A 17479-nucleotide genomic window follows, 5' to 3' on the forward strand; every position below is an offset into this window, starting at 1 on the left:
GATAGCAATGCGAGAGGACAAAGGTGAAAAACAAAAGGAAGTGCTTGGACACCATTTTGAGAAGGCTGAGGGAAGAACCATAGAGAAATTGTGCCCAACATTTTGGTAAGGTCAGATTTAAAGAATCTTTAAAAAGACGAACAAACAGATAATAAGGAAATTAAACAGTGATTGGAATTGGGACTATTTGGAGGGGCATGAATGGACTTATAATAAGAATTGGAGTACTTTTATAAAAATGGAGTTAAGAAAAAGAGCAGATACATGGGGGGAGCGAAAGCCAGCCCAACCATGAAGAAAGCGGAGAAAGAGAAATTGGAGTGGCAAAATGCCTTGGAAATATTGGAAAATAAAGTGCTGGAAAGCACAAAAGAAATATCCCAATCTATTCAAAAGATGGAAGAAAATCTGACCAAAAGTGTGAAAGACTTAATAAAGGCAGAGATGGCAGAATTAACTAAGAGCCTAGAGGAGATGAAGGATGAAATGCAAACAACAAAACAAGCAGTCCAGGGGGTGGAGCAGAAAACTAAAGAATGTCAAAGACTTCAAGACAGAGTAGCAATGATGGAATGTAAGGTGGCCGAGAACCAGCTGAGATTTCGTGGTGTGCCTGAATCGGAAGGACAGGAGGTACAACACAGATGATACCTATATTAGTGGAATACTTAGGTAAGCAACCTGAAGAAATTGAAATGAGTATTGATATGATGTATAGAGTAAACTCCACCTATGCAAGACAGAAGAAACTACCAAGAGATGTGATGGTAATTTTCACAGCAAGAAGAATCAAAGAAGAAATCCTGAGAGAGCATTTTAAAAATCCACTGGTGCTTGAGGAGAGCAGAGTTCGAATTATGAAAGAAGTACCAAGAAAAATACTCCAAGAGAGAAGGAAATACAAGGAATTAACGGAAAAATTAAGAGAAAAAGAAATCAGGTACAGGTGGGAAATACCTGAAGGATTAACTTTTCAATTTCAAGCGCAGAAAGTTACCATCAAGTCAAGACATGAAATGACCATGTTCTTACTTCAAAACCAAAAAGACTTCCCCAGAACTCAAGAAGAATAAAATGATGGATTATAAATTGATTTCCTGGAATGTTAATAGATTAAATTCACCACAGAAACGTAAACAGGTTTTCCATTGGCTAAAAAAACAAAAATTTAATATAATTTGCTTGCAAGAAACGCATATTAGAGAAAAAGATATTCAATTTTGAAAAATGAATTGTTGGGAAAAGAATTTTGGGTATCAAGTAAGCAAAAGAAAAAAGGAATTGTGTTATATGCAAAGGCAGAATTGGATCCCAAGCTAATTCAAAAGATAAAGATGGAAGATATTTGGCTATAGAAGTAATGCTGAATGGGAAAACGACGCTAATTTTAGGAGTATATGCCCCAAACGGAGCAAAAGATGAATATTTCCAAAAGATAACACAAGAATTGGATCAATATGTGTTTGAACAATTTATAATGGTAGGGGACTTTAATGGTGTTGTTAATCCAGAGATGGATAAACAAACAAAGATAAAACAGAGTAAAACAGGGAAGCTACAAAAAACTTTTTTTGACCTGATAAAGCAAGAGAACCTAGAGGATGTATGGAGAAAATACAATCCAGATGTTAAAGACTTTACATATTATTCGGCTAGACATCAATCTCTCTCTAGAATTGATATGACATGGGCAACAAAGGAAGTTACTTTGTTGACAAAGAGAACTGAGTTGTTACCGAGAATAAGTTCAGATCATAGCCCAATAATGTGGGAAGCCACAATGGGAAGGAAAAAATTTAGATGGAGACTAAATGAGGATCTCCTCCAGGATCAGGAAAATTTGGAATTTTTACAAAGAGAAATGAAATTCTTTTTCCAATCGAATCTGGAAAAGAAAAGAGAGCCTGCAAAACCTTGGATAGGCTCCAGGCCAGGAATCTGGGTAGGACAGAGGATATTTATGCCGTTCTGTTTAGGCACCTCTCTATATGTTTGTCAGATACTATATTTTCCAGACACCTGTTGCTAAGGATTGCAGCAATAGTTGCCACCTGCCTCTAAAAAGTGTTAAGCCTGAGCCCCTTTTCCCATCCTGCGTGTAAAAAGGCAATGATATTATCCCTCCTAGAGGGGTATAATAGATTAATGCCCTGGTCAGTAACGCACTTACGTTTCGCTAGCAGCTGTGGTTGTTGTGAAGATGCCAGCCACAGCTGCTGGCGAGACATCAGGAACTACAATGCCAAGACCACGGCTATACAGCCCGAAAAATCCACAACAACCATCAGTCTCTATGCCTTCAGCTTCAACCAAAATGGGTCTGGATGAAACAACAGGCCCTGGCTCAATAGATCGTGTCTGACAGGAAATTTCTATTGGGGTCACAATTGACATCTGTATCAGTTTGGGAAACTAAGGTCTCTGTGGCCAGTGTGGGGCTATCAGGAAGGATGACATTTGCCTGTTCTCTGCGTATCTTCGCCAGCACTCTGCTGAGGACTGGTAGCAAAGGAAAGGCATACAGCAGTCCCTGGGGCCAGATGTGTTGCAGAGCATCTGTTCCCTCTGCTTCCTCCTCATCAAATCTGCACAGGAACCTCTGGACCTTTCTGTTCTTGATGGAAGCACAGAAGTCCATTATAGGGAACCCAAACCATTTGGCGATGCTCCTGAAGACCTGGTTGTCCAATGCCCACTCCGCTTGGTCCACATCCTATCTGCTTAGTCAGTTTGCTTGAGTGTTCAACACACCCTGAAAATGTTGGGCTTTTAGGCCTGGCAGGTGTTTTTCTGCAGTGCCAGCCGCTTGAGCTGGCATCCGTGGTTACTATGATGAAGAGAGGCTGACAGAAGGCAACTCCTTGTGTCAGGCTGGCTGCTGATAGACACCACATTAGAGATTCTTTTAAGGTCAAAGTCAGAGGAATGTATGTGTGACGTCTCTCCCTTATGCATTTTTGAAAGGGAGCCAGATGCCCGTGTAAAGTTCTCAATGTGGAACCTGGCCCAAGTCACTAGTCTATTGTGGCTATGGGAAGCCCTAGTAGTTGGGCTAGAAGCATCATGTCTGCTTACTTTTTATGTAGTAGCTTCATTATCAGTTTCTTGATCTTTTTCTGTTTCCCTGATGGTAAATAAACTCTCACCTGGCACGTGTCTATCCTGGGTCCCAGATGGTGTAGGATTTGTGTTGGGAGCAAATGACATTTTTTGTGTATTTATCAGGAAGCTGTGTGCTTGGAGCAGATGAGTTACTCATTTGGTCTGTTGGTTGCGCGTGTCCTTGTCTGGTGCCCTGACTGAGATATCGTCCAGATTGATAGAACCCAACAATCTATGGTGGTCCTTTTCCATTGATCCGTGAAGAGGGAAAGTCATCTTCCTAACTGGTTGACTGCCGCTATTTTTGTATTCTTTTAAATATTTATATATTGTATTGTGGTTTTAAACTGTTTTAAAGTGTGCATTTTAATGTAACATTTTTACTGAATGTAATCCGCTCTGAGCCTGCCTGTGTGGGGAGGGCAGAATAAAAATCTAAATAATAAATAAATAAATAAATAAATCCTGGAGTCATGCAGCTGACATAGATCCAGAGGAGTTAGCTGTGTTAATCTGTAGTTGCAAAATAGTAGAGTCCAGTAGCACCTTTAAGACTAACCAACTTTATTGTAGCATAAACTTTCAAGAAGCACAGTTCTCTTTATATTGTCGAAGGCTTTCACGGCTGGATTTTATGGGCTGTATAGCCGTGGTCTTGGCATTGTAGTTCCTGACGTTTCACCAGCAGCTGTGGATGGCATCTTCAGAGGTGTAGCACCAAAAGACAGAGATCTCTCAGTGTCACAGTGTGGAAAAGATGTTGGCAGGTCATTTATATCTACTCAGGAGGGGTGGGGTTGAGCTGAGTGATCCTGTAAGAGTTTCCCAGGGTGTGGAATGCTAATGGAGGGAGGCTTCACTGTATCCTGAGGAGGTTCTTTTGCATATGGATTGGTGCTTGATGTGCTAATCTTCTCTGCAGGGCTATTGTCGGGTATAGGGTGTTTTGTTAGCCTGGTGTTTTTCAGGACTGGAAACGATGCTCTATTCATTCCTAAAGTCTCTTCTTTCCTGTTGAAACTGTGTTTACGCTTATGAATTTCAATGGCTTCCCTGTGCAGTCTGACAAAGTAGTTGGAAGTGTTGTCAAGTATTTTAGTGTCCTGGAATAGGATACTGTGTCCTGTTTGAGTTAGGCTATATTCAGCCACTGCTGATTTTTCAGGATGGCCAAGCTCCAACCTGCAAAATCACCAGGCTAACTAATGTACTAACTAACCTACAGTCTGGTTCCAGTTCGTGGACAATACCTTTATCATTTGGAGCCATGGTGAGGAAGAATTGATGGAGTTTTTAAACCACCTCAACAATATCCACCTGAACATACAATTCACCATGGAGAAAGAAACTGAGGGTAAACTTCCATTTCTAGATACCTTGGTCATCTGCAAAGCAAACTTTCAGTTAGGTCACAAGGTCTACAGGAAACCAACTCACACGGATCGGTACTTACACAAAAACTCCAATCACCACCCTCGACAGAAAAGAGGCATAATAAAAACATTAGTAGACCGTGCAAGACGGATATGTGAACTGCACTTTCTCAACAAGGAAATTAATCATCTAAACCACACACTTCAAGCAAATGGCTACTCCAGAAATGAAATCAGAAGAGCGAGTAAACCAAGGATAAATCAAACAACTAAGGAAAAACAGTCTCCCACAAATGGCAAAAACAGTGTTTTTGCCATATATCAAAGGAATCACTGATCAGATGGGAAAGCTTATGAAAAAGTAGACTGACTTCCGGTTTGGATTAATGGAGATCTGACGTAGCCTACAACCTGGGCTGTCCGAGCCACTGTTTTTACTGGAAAGCGGGGCGCTCTAACACCCGTTTCCACCCCAACTTCAGGGAGAAGTGGGGCTTGAATGCTATGCACTCCTGAGAGAGCGAGATCTCGGTGAAGGAGGGGGTTCTGAATCAAGGACTCCCACCATCACCTTGAGGTCCCCTCGGAGAAGGGCGAGCTACTATTTATGCAGTGCCTCAGGAGTCATTAAATTGGCATAAGATCCCCATAACCAAGCTTCAGCAACAACTTTTACCACAGAATTGGCAAAGGAAACAACACAGACAGCCCGCAGAATCGGCAAAGGTAAAGATCATTATCGGACTTTTAAAAAAACAGAACGGCAGCAAAAAGACCAAGGGAAAATAAATTAATGGACAGAATATAAAACAATAAGTGCCCAGCAACAAGACTGAGTTAAAATTGGAGATGCTGGAGAAGTAAATAAGGACTAAAAATATGAAAAGAAATTTTGTTTATACTTACTGTGGTTAGAATTGAAATAACCAGCGTGAGAAAGCGGAGGGGGACTAGAGAAACATCGCGAGAAGGGAAGTTAACAGCGGAGCAGACAACTAGATTCCTAGCAAGGACAGTAAATTGAAAGGGAAAAGGAGCGACGCGAAAGGTTGCACTCAGAAGCAAAACAAGTCCACTACTGGAGGGGCCACGAAAACAACAGAAACAGGAAGTGCGCCATTTTAAGTAAGGTACGAAGTTAAGCCAGAAGCCATAGAGACGCTGTAAAATAACCATAGAGAAAAAACACCCGACATTTTGGATTTTAAAAGGACTTTTTTTACAATTATTTACACTTTTATATTTTGGAAAGAGCACTAAGAGAAGGTAAGCTTTAACAATTCAACACGGAGTTAAGAAAAAGGGCAGACACGTGGGGAGGCTCAAAACCGCGTCCCACGATGGCAGGAAAAAGAGGAGCAGACAAGGAATGGCAAACTTCAGTAGAGGCAGCGATCGAAGGACTGGAGAAAAAAGTGGCGGAGAATCATAAAGAATTGATACAGAAGGTGCAAGAAATGCTGGCAAAGGATTTTAAAGAGATGAGAGACGCTATTCAAGCCAATGTAGCTGCCTTGGCAAAGAATCTAGATGGAGTAAAGGAGGATTTGCAAGTAACAACTAAAAAAGTGGAACAAGTAGAGCAAAAGACAAACGATATAAAAATGGAAATGGAACATGAAAATTAAGTGATTCAGACGAGTGGCAGTGATGGAGTGCAAGGCAACAGAAAGGCAGTTAAGATTTCACAGTATCCAGGAATCTGAGACACAAACCACACAAGAGCAGATGACAGAGATATTGGCAGAATTTCTAGGGAAAGAGAAGGGTGAAATAACAGCAAATATGGACCTGGCATATAGAATCAATTCGGCTTTTGCACAGCAGAGGAAGTTACCAAGAGATATTATTGTGCAACTAGTGACAAAGAGAATGAAGGAAGAGATTCTTAAAAGACACTTTGAAAAACCATTAATAAAGGAAGGGAGTAGAATCAAGATTATGAAAGAAGTACCAAAATGGATTCTCCAAGAGAGGAAAAAATATAGAGAACTGACCCAGAAACTAAGAGATAAAGACATCAGATATAGATGGGAAATTCCAGAAGGATTAAGCTTCAACTACAAAGCTTTGAGAAATGTTATCAAAACCAAGGAGCAGATGGAAAGATTTTTACAGGAACACGCGGAGGACTTTCCTGGACTATTAAAAATGTAATAACATGGAGTACAAATTAATATCTTGGAATGTGAATGGTCTAAACTCACCCCAAAAAAGAAAAACAATTTTTCATTGGTTAAGAAAGCAAAATTCCTAATGTAATATGCTTACAAGAGACACATATCAAAGATAAAGATGTAAAATATTCAAAAAATAAGCAACTGGGAAAAGAATATATATCATCGTCCAAGCAAAAGAAGAAAGGAGTAGTGATTTATATAAATGAAACTGTAGAATCAAAGTTAATTTTTCAGAATAATGATGGAAGAGACGTGGCTGTGGAAATAAACGTAAATGCAAGGAAAATTTTGATAATAGCCCTATATGCGCCAAATGGAGCAAAAGACCAATTTGTCAAGGAGTTATTGAACAAATTAGATCAGGATGCGTTTGATCAGATGATATTGGCTGGAGATTTTAATAGTGTGGTGGACTTACAACTAGACAAAAAATCAAAAGCAATTATCAAAAAATCAGGGAAGTTACCGAAAACTTTTTTTGAATTAGTTCAACAAGAATATTTAGAAGATGTATGGAGAAAAGAAAACCCGAAAAATGCAGAATTTACTTACTACTCCGCAAGGCATTTATCATTTTCACGTACTGATATGATTTGGGCGACAAAGGAATTGACTTTAATGACTAAAAAAGTGGAAATTTTACCAAGGGTGAGTGCAGACCATAATCCAATGTTATGGAAATGGACAATGGGTAAAAAAAAATTTAGATGGAGAATAAATGAGGTCTTATTACAAAATCTAGAAAATCTGAAGTATTTTAAAGAAGAAACCAAACAAGTCTTTTTAACAAACAACAATAATGAAGTCTCAATACAGATGGTATGGGATACTTATAAGGCTGTAACAAGAGGAAACCTAACTCTATTAAACAGCAAGGACAAGAAAAGAAAACAGGAGAAATGGTAAGAAATACAACAAAAATATATGAAAAAGAACAACAATTAAGGAAAAGACCAGGGAAAAAATCGATTATACAGGAAATCAAAATATTACAAGATCAAATAACAGCCATTAGTAATAAAGAGCTAGAATGGAAGTTAAAGACATTAAAGCAGAAGTCATTTGAAGGAGCAAATAAACCAGGAAAGTATCTAGCCTGGCAATTGAAAAAAAGGAAGGAAAAGAAAATTATCAATAGAAAAATAGAAGATGGCAAAGAGTTGAAAGTTCATCATTCAATCAAGCGTTCATTTTTTAAATACTACGCTAAGCTATTCCAAAAGAAATCAGTAAGTGCACAAGAGATAGATGGATATTTAAAGAATACCCACCTACCAAGGATACAAGAAAAGATGAAGCAGAGACTGAACGCTCCAATTACAGAAGAAGAAATTATACAAGCAATTGATGCAGCTAAGATTGGGAAAGCACCAGGACCTGATGGGATCACAGCTAAATTCTATAAAGTAATGAAGGAGGACCTAGTAACAACTTTAAAAAACATAATGAATGATATGCTTCAAGGAAAAGGCCTCCCAGATATGTGGAATGAAGCAAGTATTGCTCTGATCCCAAAAGAAAGTCAAGATTTGACAGATGTAAAAAATTATAGACCTATATCGCTTATAAACAACGATTACAAGATAATGGCAAGAATACTAGCAGATAGACTCAAAATATGGTTAATGGACTTTATAGAAGAAGATCAGGCTGGATTTCTACCAAATAGACAACTAAAAGATAACCTGAGAGTGGTGATAGATGCCATTGAATATTATGACAAACGACCTGATAAAGAAGTTGGCCTTTTCTTTGCGGATGCAGAGAAGGCCTTTGACAATTTGAACTGGGACTTTATGTTTGCGACTGTGGAAAAGATGGATTTAGGTAATGAATTTATAGAAGCAGTCAAAACAATTTATAAACTACAAAGAGCGACAATTTGTGTCAACGATGACCTAACAGAGAAGTTTGAAATAAGGAAAGGAACTAGACAAGGATGTCCACTATCGCCGCTTTTGTTTGTGATGGTCTTGGAAGTTCTATTGAGGAGGATCAGAGAAAATGATAATATAAAAGGATTAAAAATAAAAGGATCTCCCTACAAATTGAGAGCATTTGCAGATGATGTGATGTTTATAGTGGAAGATCCTTTACAAACCCTGCCAAGATTGCTGGATAACATAAAAGAGTTTGGAGATTTGGCAGGCTTTTATATAAATAAAAAGAAGTCAAAAATAATAACAAAAAACATGACCAAAAAGAAGCAGCAGGAACTGAGTGAATTAACAAATTGCGAAGTGGTACACAGAACTAAATATTTGGGGATAGAGTTGACAGCTAAGAATATAGACTTATTCAAGAATAACTACGAAAAGCTCTGGACTCAAATTGAAAGAGATATGATAAAATGGAATAAATTAAATTTGTCGTGGTTAGGTCAAATTGCTACAATCAAAATGAATGTGTTGCCTAGAATGATGTTTTTAATGCAAACAATACCAATAGTGAAAGATAAAAAGCAGTTTGAAAAATGGCAGAGGAAAATATCTGAGTTTGTCTGGGCAGGAAAGAAGCCAAGAGTAAAGATGAAAGTTCTTTGTGATGCTAAAGGAAGAGGAGGAATGCAGTTACCTGATCTAAGGCTCTATCATGAAGCGATATGTTTGGTGTGGATTAGAGAATGGGTGACTTTGACCAATCATAAGTTACTAACACTAGAAGACTATAACAAAATATTTAGATGGCATGCGTACATGTGGTATGAAAAGTACAAAATGGATGCAATGTTTCAGCACCACTACCTAAGAAGAAATTTACTGTTAACCTGGCTCAAATATAAGAAATCTATAGAAGAAAAGAAACCACTTTGGATTATACCAGCTGAAGTAGTCAACCCAAACTTGGAATATCAGGGGAAAGAATGGCTTACCCTCAAAGAATTAACAATATTAGAAAATGACGAGTTGAAACTTAAGTGACATGAGGATTTGCCATTCAAATATGGTTGGACAAATATATAGACAAATAAAAGACTTATTTGACTCAGATCAAAGGAAGGTAGGTTTTAGAACCAAAAATTCAGATTTGGAAGAGATATTATTGGGAGATAATACTAAGGTAATATCCAAAATGTATAAATTGTTATTGAAGTGGTTCACAGCAGATGAAACAGTTAAGGTTCAAATGGTAAAGTGGGCTATAAATGGTAACAAGGAAATAGCCATGGAAGCATGGGAACAATTATGGAAAAATACCTTAAAAATATCAACTTGTACCAGCATTAAAGAGAATGGATATAAAATGATGTATAGATGGTTTTTAACACCGAAAAAATTAGCCATAGCTAACAAACAGTTATCAAACAAATGCTGGAAATGTAAGGAGCATGAAGGTTCTCTATTTCATGTGTGGTGGACTTGCCAAAAGGCTAGAGGCTTCTGGTCTAAAATATGTGCTGAAATGTCTTTGATATTACAATATAATGTTGCTAAAAATCCTGAAATGCTATTACTATCTTTACACTTAGAAGAGGTCAATAGAAATGATAAGACATTGTTATATTATATGTTAGTGGCAGCAAGAATTTTATATGCTCAATACTGGAAAAAAGAAGAAATACCAAATGTTGAAGAATGGACAAGGAAACTGTTGTACATGGCCGAAATGGATAAAATAACGAGAAATTTGAATGAGCAAGATCCAGATACTTTTTTGGAAGATTGGAAGAAGCTTAAGAAATATTTAGAAAAGAAATGCGATGTTAAAGGACAACTGTGGTCTTTGGAGGGATTTTAAATTTTATATAAAAAGACTTTAGCGAAAGAAAAATATATTAAGATCTTTATCAGGGTAAGAGTAATAGCAATACAATGTAATAATAATATCTATGAATAAACAGGGGGTTCGAGTGTTGTTAGAAGTCAACAAAGAAAAGGGGGAGGGGAGGGGGTGGGGTATATATCTAAGTTGAAGGGTTAATTAGGATGAGATTAATGTATTAATCAATTATTGTATATTGCCTCATCCAATAAAAACTTTTAAATTAAAAAAAAAAGGAAAGCTTATGAAAAAGTACAGCTTACAAACAGTATTCAGACCCACCAGAAAAATACAACAGATGCTACGTTCAGCAAAAGACAGTAGAGACCCCCTCACCTCTGCAGGAGTATACCGTATACTCTGCAGCTGTGGACAAGTTTACATCTGGACCACAAAGCGTAGCATCCAGACAAGAATAAAAGAACATGAAAGACACTGGAGACTTGGCCATCCTGAAAAATCAGCAGTGGCTGAACATAGCCTAACTCAAACAGGACACAGTATCCTATTCCAGGACACTAAAATACTTGACAACACTTCCAACTACTTTGTCAGACTGCACAGGGAAGCCATTGAAATTCATAAGCATAAGCACAATTTCAACAGGAAAGAAGAGACTTTAAGAATGAATAGAGCATGGTTTCCAGTCCTGAAAAACACCAGGCTAACAAAACACCCTATACCCGACAATAGCCCTGCAGAGAAGATTAGCACATCAAGCACCAATCCATATGCAAAAGAACCTCCTCAGGATACAGTGAAGCCTCCCTCCATTAGCATTCCACACCCTGGGAAACTCCTACAGGATGACTCAGCCCAAACCCACTTTCCTGAGTAGATATAAATTACCTGCCAACATCTTTTCCACACTGTGACACTGAGAGATCTCTGTCTTTTGGTGCTACACCTCTGAAGATGCCATCCACAGCTGCTGGTGAAACGTCAGGAACTACAATGCCAAGACCACGGCTATACAGCCCGGAAAATTCACAACAATCACAGTTCTCTTTGTCAGATGCATGGATCTGATACAGTTGGTTAGACTTAAAGGTGCTACTGGATTCTTTACTATTATGCAGCTGACAGTTTTCCCTTGGCCCCTGGATTTCATGATTTGGGGTTCAGAAATTGTCTGCATTGGAATCTAGACTGGTAATTGAATTGTTGTCCAGTTCTAATGTCCTTGGTGTCTCTGCCTGTAAGATCGAAAGGACTGAAAGAGCTCAGGCCTGTTGTAACCCTCGTCTTTGCTTGAGGATGCAGAAGGCACAGCCTTCTTTTTCTTCTTCGTTTCGATAAGGTAAGGAAACATTTCTTTTAAATGAACAGGACAGGGATGCCACCTTCAGCATGCCAAGCAGGAGCACATGATGACTGAGCTACTTACAGTGAAATCCTAAGCAAAGTTACACCCTTCTTCAATGGACTTAGAAGAGTATAATACTGCTTAGGACCATCCTGATTCTGCATGTATGTGTTGACCTTTTAAATGCAGCCTTAGAATACACTCTGGGCACAGTTGGTATACTGTGATGGCTAAAAGAATAGATCATGTGCCAGTAAGTCAGAGGTTCAAATGTCACCTGGGCAAAAGAAGGGAGGGACACAGTGCACAGCAAAAAAGGAGGTAGAAATCTGCTTTTCTCGGTTTTTGCCTTTGCCATCATTCAAATCTTACTGCAGTCATGAGTTTACTAGTAGTCTTTAGCAAGACATGATCTCTCACCCCCTTACTTTCCCAATATGAAGGTAACAGGAAGACAAGAGTTTTTCCAAGGGTAGCTAATATGCTATATAAAATACCAAGCAATGTCTTGCAGAAACAGGGCCACAACAATGACTTTCTTTAAAAAAAAAAAACTATGTCCAGGAGAAAGGACTACACTGTCAATTCTAAGCTAATTAGGAAAAGCATTATTTTTATACCCACAACAAAACATGGACCTGCAGATGTTTTCAAGCAATCTTCTAAGAGCTTCATGCGTGTTTTCTGGAGTTCTGGGCAGTCCCATTCTTTTGGCTCCACTCCCCAATACAGGTCGATGACCTGAAAATCCAATATACAGCACTTGTTAATGTTCCTCATAATTTAACATTCTAATATATCTACAACAATGAAAAAGTAATCTTAACACATCTGTTCCAGAGACACACAAGATTTCTATGTATATGGACTACTGTGATTCTATAGTATTATGCCAATGAGTCTTCAGTGATCTTCATAACATTCTAGATGTAAGGATGCCTGGCACCTCTCAAAAGACTTCACTTCAGGAGTTCAAGTTCTTTACTGATAAGATGCCACTTTCATGCTCTTACACCATCCTTGCTAGGAATGGCAGCTACAGACAAGCCTAAAGCAGATAAAGGTTCCCCACGACTACTCCTAATTTCCACCCCACCCGCCTTCTGACAGTCCTCAACTCTGCAAGCAGGAAAACAGGCTGTGGGACTCATAGACTTCTCAAGGTTAGGCAGGTTCCCAGACTAGGGAGAGAGATTACAGCAGGAATCAACAACCACTTCCCGTTCTCAGTTTCCCACCCCCGTGACAGAATCACTACAACAGCATCAGCTTCAGCTGCAGGGGTATGACAGGCGATCTTGAGCACCTGACATCTTGTCCCCCCCCCCCAAAGATCAGCCCCCTCCCAGTTTCTCCGAGTATTTTCTATGGAAAGCCTGAACCAACTTCTGGGCTCTCACATCAGTAGACTTAACCCATTCAGCTTGGCTTTTTGAAAAATGTTTCCATTGAATTAGATAATACAGCACCCCCCTCTTCTACTTAGAGTCCAAAATGAGCTCGACCTCTTGATGGGGATGTTTGTCTATATAGTCTATGGGGCTATGGGGCTATAGGCTATGGGGTCCGGGTGCCACTGGTCAGGTCCAGGGTCCTTCTTGAGGAGGCTGAAATGGAAAACTGGGTGCACACACGTCAAATATTTTGGCAATTCCAGTTCAACAGTGACGTAATTGATCATATGTTTCACTTTAAAAGAACCCAGATACTTCCATCCTAGTTTTTTACTGGGCTGTGCTCCTCTCAAGTTCCTTAGCTTTCCCATCTCAGCCTGAAGCTCAGCCACTCCATCAACAGAGGTTAAGAACATAAGAACATAAAAGAAGCCATGTTGGATCCGGCCAATGGCCCATGCAGTCCAACACTCTGTGTCACACAGTGGCCAAAAACCAGGTGTCATCAGGAGGTCTACCAGTGGGGAAGGGACACTAGAAGCCCTCCCACTGATTACCCCCCCCAAAAAACACCAAGAATACAGAGCATCACTGCCCTAGACAGTTCCATCTAAACCTTGTGGCTAATAGCCACTGATGGACCTCTGCTCCATATGTTCATCCAATCCTTTCTTGAAGCTGTCTATGCTTGAAGCTGCCACCACCTCCTGAGGCAGTGAATTCCATGTGTTAATCACCCTTTGGGTGAAGTAGTACATCCTTTTATCTGTTCTAACCTGACTGCTCAGCCATTTAATTGAGTGCCCACGACTTCTTATATTGTGAGAAAGGGAGAAAAATACTTCCTTCTCTACCTTCTCTATCCCATGCATAATCTTGTTAAAATTGTTTGTTAAATTGATGTTAAGTGTACTGTTTTGTTCCCTCTGAGAGGTTTGCCTCTTTTTTCCTCAGTTGGTTCGGAGGTGTCCTCCAGTGGTTTGAGCCTGGAGAATAGTTACAAGTGGAGTGCCTCAGGGACCGGTCCTGGGACCTGTTCTGTTCTGTTCCACATTTTTATAAATAATTTGGATGAAAGAGGGAATGCCTATTAAATCTGTAGATGATACTAAATTGAGAGGGGTAGCAAATACAGTAGAAAACAGAATGAAGTGTGTTTATGGTGGTTTCATTTTTTGAGAAGATGTTGAGTATATATAGCATCAAGGTAGCCCAGAGAACCTGCATCCTGAACTCATAGTAAATATTAGGGGGTTTGGAATTACTAGGCTTCTGAAATTGGCTTGCTTACTTGGCTATTCTAAATATTTAATTGTGAATTAGTTTAATGTAAATATGGAAATAGGACTGGGTTGGTTATAAATGGGGGACCTTATTGATGAATTGGGAGAGATCTGATTACTTATGAATTGGCAGCTTGTGATTGAAGTGAGTATTGCTCCCTGAATTAGAAGATTGCTGTTGTACCAAGTGTCAGTTTTAGTTGTGGCCTTGAATAAAGAGAATCCAAAAGAGAATGTTTTGCTATCTTCTGGGCATGGAGTAGGGGTCACTGGGGGTGGAGGTAGTTGTGAATTTCCTGCACTGTTCAGGGGGTTGGACTAGATGACCCTGGAGGTACTTTCCAGCCCTATGATTCTATGATTCCCATATGGGAGACAGCTTTTCTTTACCTCATTTTCCATTTGTAATGATGGTATCTGCAATACAAGTACTCATCCTGTGCTATATTTAGGTATGGTACTTTGGTGGGTTATGGGGTTGAGCCCTGAGAGGATTAAAGAAGTAGATTTGGAGCACACTTTTCTTTAGAGCAAAGCCCAGCCCAAAATATGTATTTGTGTACAGCGGATAGGTTTTAGAAGGGCAGAGTAAGAAAAGACCCAGCCCAGTCTTAGCTACTGGACTAACCGGGCCTAACTATATATCAGTATTATATAAGAACAAAATGTTTTCTTTTAATGTGGCTGATTTTGTTATTTTAATATTTGTCTTCCATATCTGTAGCCATTGTTCTAGATCTATACTATACCCCAAGTTTTGGTTCCACTTTACCATGTAGTCTTGCCCTTCTAACTTTAAAAGTCTTGTGTTTTGTATTAGAATCCATTATTTTATCCATACCAACACGCAAGCATTATAATACATTTCCCAGTCTGGCAAGGCACAACCTGCTTTCTTCTTAAGATTTGGTAGTGCTTTAAATCTTATTCTAGGTCTTTTGCCTTGCCATATGAATTTTGAAGTTATTTTATTTAGTTCTTGAAAATATGCTTGGTTTCGTATAATTGGAATGGTCTGGAATAAGAACATATATCTTGGCAATATGTTCATTTTGATTGTAGCTATTCGACCCAAAAGAGATATATGCGCGTCTTTCCATTTTTTTAAATCCTCCATGACTTCTTTCAATAATTTTTGATAATTATCTTCCATCAATGAGGTGACTCTGTTAGTTATATAATTAACCTTCATTCCTGCCATTTCACCAAATCTTCTTAGTTTTGCCATCAAAGGATCAACAGATTCTATTGGTTCTTCCAGAATACATACCAAGTCATGAGCAAATGCTTGTAATTTGTATTCTCCTTTTATTTTTGTTCCTTTTATTTCTTTATCATTTCTAATTTCATTATTTAACACTTCAAATGACAAAATAAATAAAAGAAGCAATAGGGGACATCCCTGCCTTGTTCCTTTTCCAATTTTAATAGATTCTGTTAGATCCCCATTCACGTTTATTTTCGCCCTTTGTTCAGTATATATCGTTTGGATCATGTTTGTAGATTTTACTCCACATTTCATCTCCTTTAGTGGTTCTACCATAAACCACCAATTAACATTGTTGAAGGCTTTCTCCACATCCAAAAATATTAAAGCCATTTGTTTTTCTGGATGTGCTTTGTAGTACTCTAAAATGTTTAATACTATTCTGACATTGTTTCTCAACTGTCTTCTTGGTAGAAAACCCGTCTGATCTTGATGAATGATTTGATTCAATATCTTTTTAACCTAGCTGCTAATATTATAGCAAGTATTTTATAGTCAACATTTAACAATGAAATAGGTCTGTAGTTCTTGACTTCTTTGGATTCTGTATTTTCTTTCTTTATTTTATAGATTTTATTTAAGAAATAGAAAGAAACAATTGATAGCGCTTAGAACCTTATACAGAAAGCTATTAAATAAATCTAACAGATTATATATGCTGTAAATACATTGAATAATAATAACAATACATTGCAGTACCTACAAAATATGAGTAAAATATATGAACTATTTTTCATTCTTTCACACCCCTTCCAAGCTGATAGACCACAGCAATACAGATTATACTTCCATCTATTGTTAAGGATCCTGCATGAATGAAGCTATAAGCATCTATATAGTATTTATCAACATTAGATTCATATTAGTTCAACACAAAGCAAAACTTAACAATTACTCTAGGCAAGTATATAAGTAATCAAATTTATAGACAACTAAGAAAAATAAAAAACAATAAAAATTTTTACCTCTGTCAACAATGAGTTAATTCATTTTTATGGTTATTTATCTACAATTAGCAAACTAATCTTCAGTAAAAGAATTAGCTATTATTTATTTAATATGTTAATCCATTAGTATACAAAATAATAAAAACTACTAAGAAACATATTTCAGCAAAAGAGAAATGATATTCCAATAGGGAGAGGAAATAAACAAAAAAATTCTTTTAAATTTTACATTTACCTAAAGGGAAGAGTCCCTATATTTAATTCCAGCATTTACTCATTCTGGAAACTTTTAATATCATAAATTGCTATTTTAATATATATTTTTAGTTATTAAATATGAGGCAATTGATGACCATTTTGCACATAATATAATAAAAAGTTACTATTAGTTCCAACATTTACTCATTCTAAGAAACTATTAGCCTCATAAATTTCTAATTTGATTAATTTGTTTACCTCTTAAACTAATTTTTATTTTGTCACAAATACCAAATCTTCTTAGATTTTACTACGTAGCATACTTTGCTTATTATATATCAAATACATTGATGTCAATTTTGCAAGATAATCAGCCCTAATGGCGTTTAAGAGAATGTATGCCTCCTTAAGCATCTCCTTTACGTCTGTAATCCTGGGGCGGGGGGGGGGGACCTCCTGGGTCGAAATCACCATGGATCTTCGCAGAGTCTTCACGGAAGCCTGAATTGTTTTTTTCTTAATTCCAAGTCTGCTTGTAATGAATATCGAAATTCAGTTTCCTTTCCCACATCAGTAGTATTCTCCCACTGTTTTTTGAGTTCTTGGATGACTTGATTGGTTCTTTGAGATGCTTGATTTGTTTTGGACAGTCCGGAAAGTAGTTCAA

General features: G+C 38.0%; 1 protein-coding gene across 1 annotated transcript in view; it reads right to left on the bottom strand.

Annotated features, from left to right (window-relative positions):
- NWD2 (NACHT and WD repeat domain containing 2) overlaps positions 1-17479 on the bottom strand; it is a 156810-nt gene that overhangs the window by 16523 nt on the left and 122808 nt on the right. The window contains exon 3 of the mRNA XM_054998218.1: positions 12348-12464. Coding sequence (XP_054854193.1) covers positions 12348-12464 — 117 coding nt within the window. The remainder of the gene's footprint in view (positions 1-12347; positions 12465-17479) is intronic.

The sequence above is a fragment of the Eublepharis macularius genome, chromosome 14 (genome assembly GCF_028583425.1).
Source record: "Eublepharis macularius isolate TG4126 chromosome 14, MPM_Emac_v1.0, whole genome shotgun sequence".
Taxonomy (NCBI): Eukaryota; Metazoa; Chordata; class Lepidosauria; order Squamata; family Eublepharidae; genus Eublepharis; species Eublepharis macularius.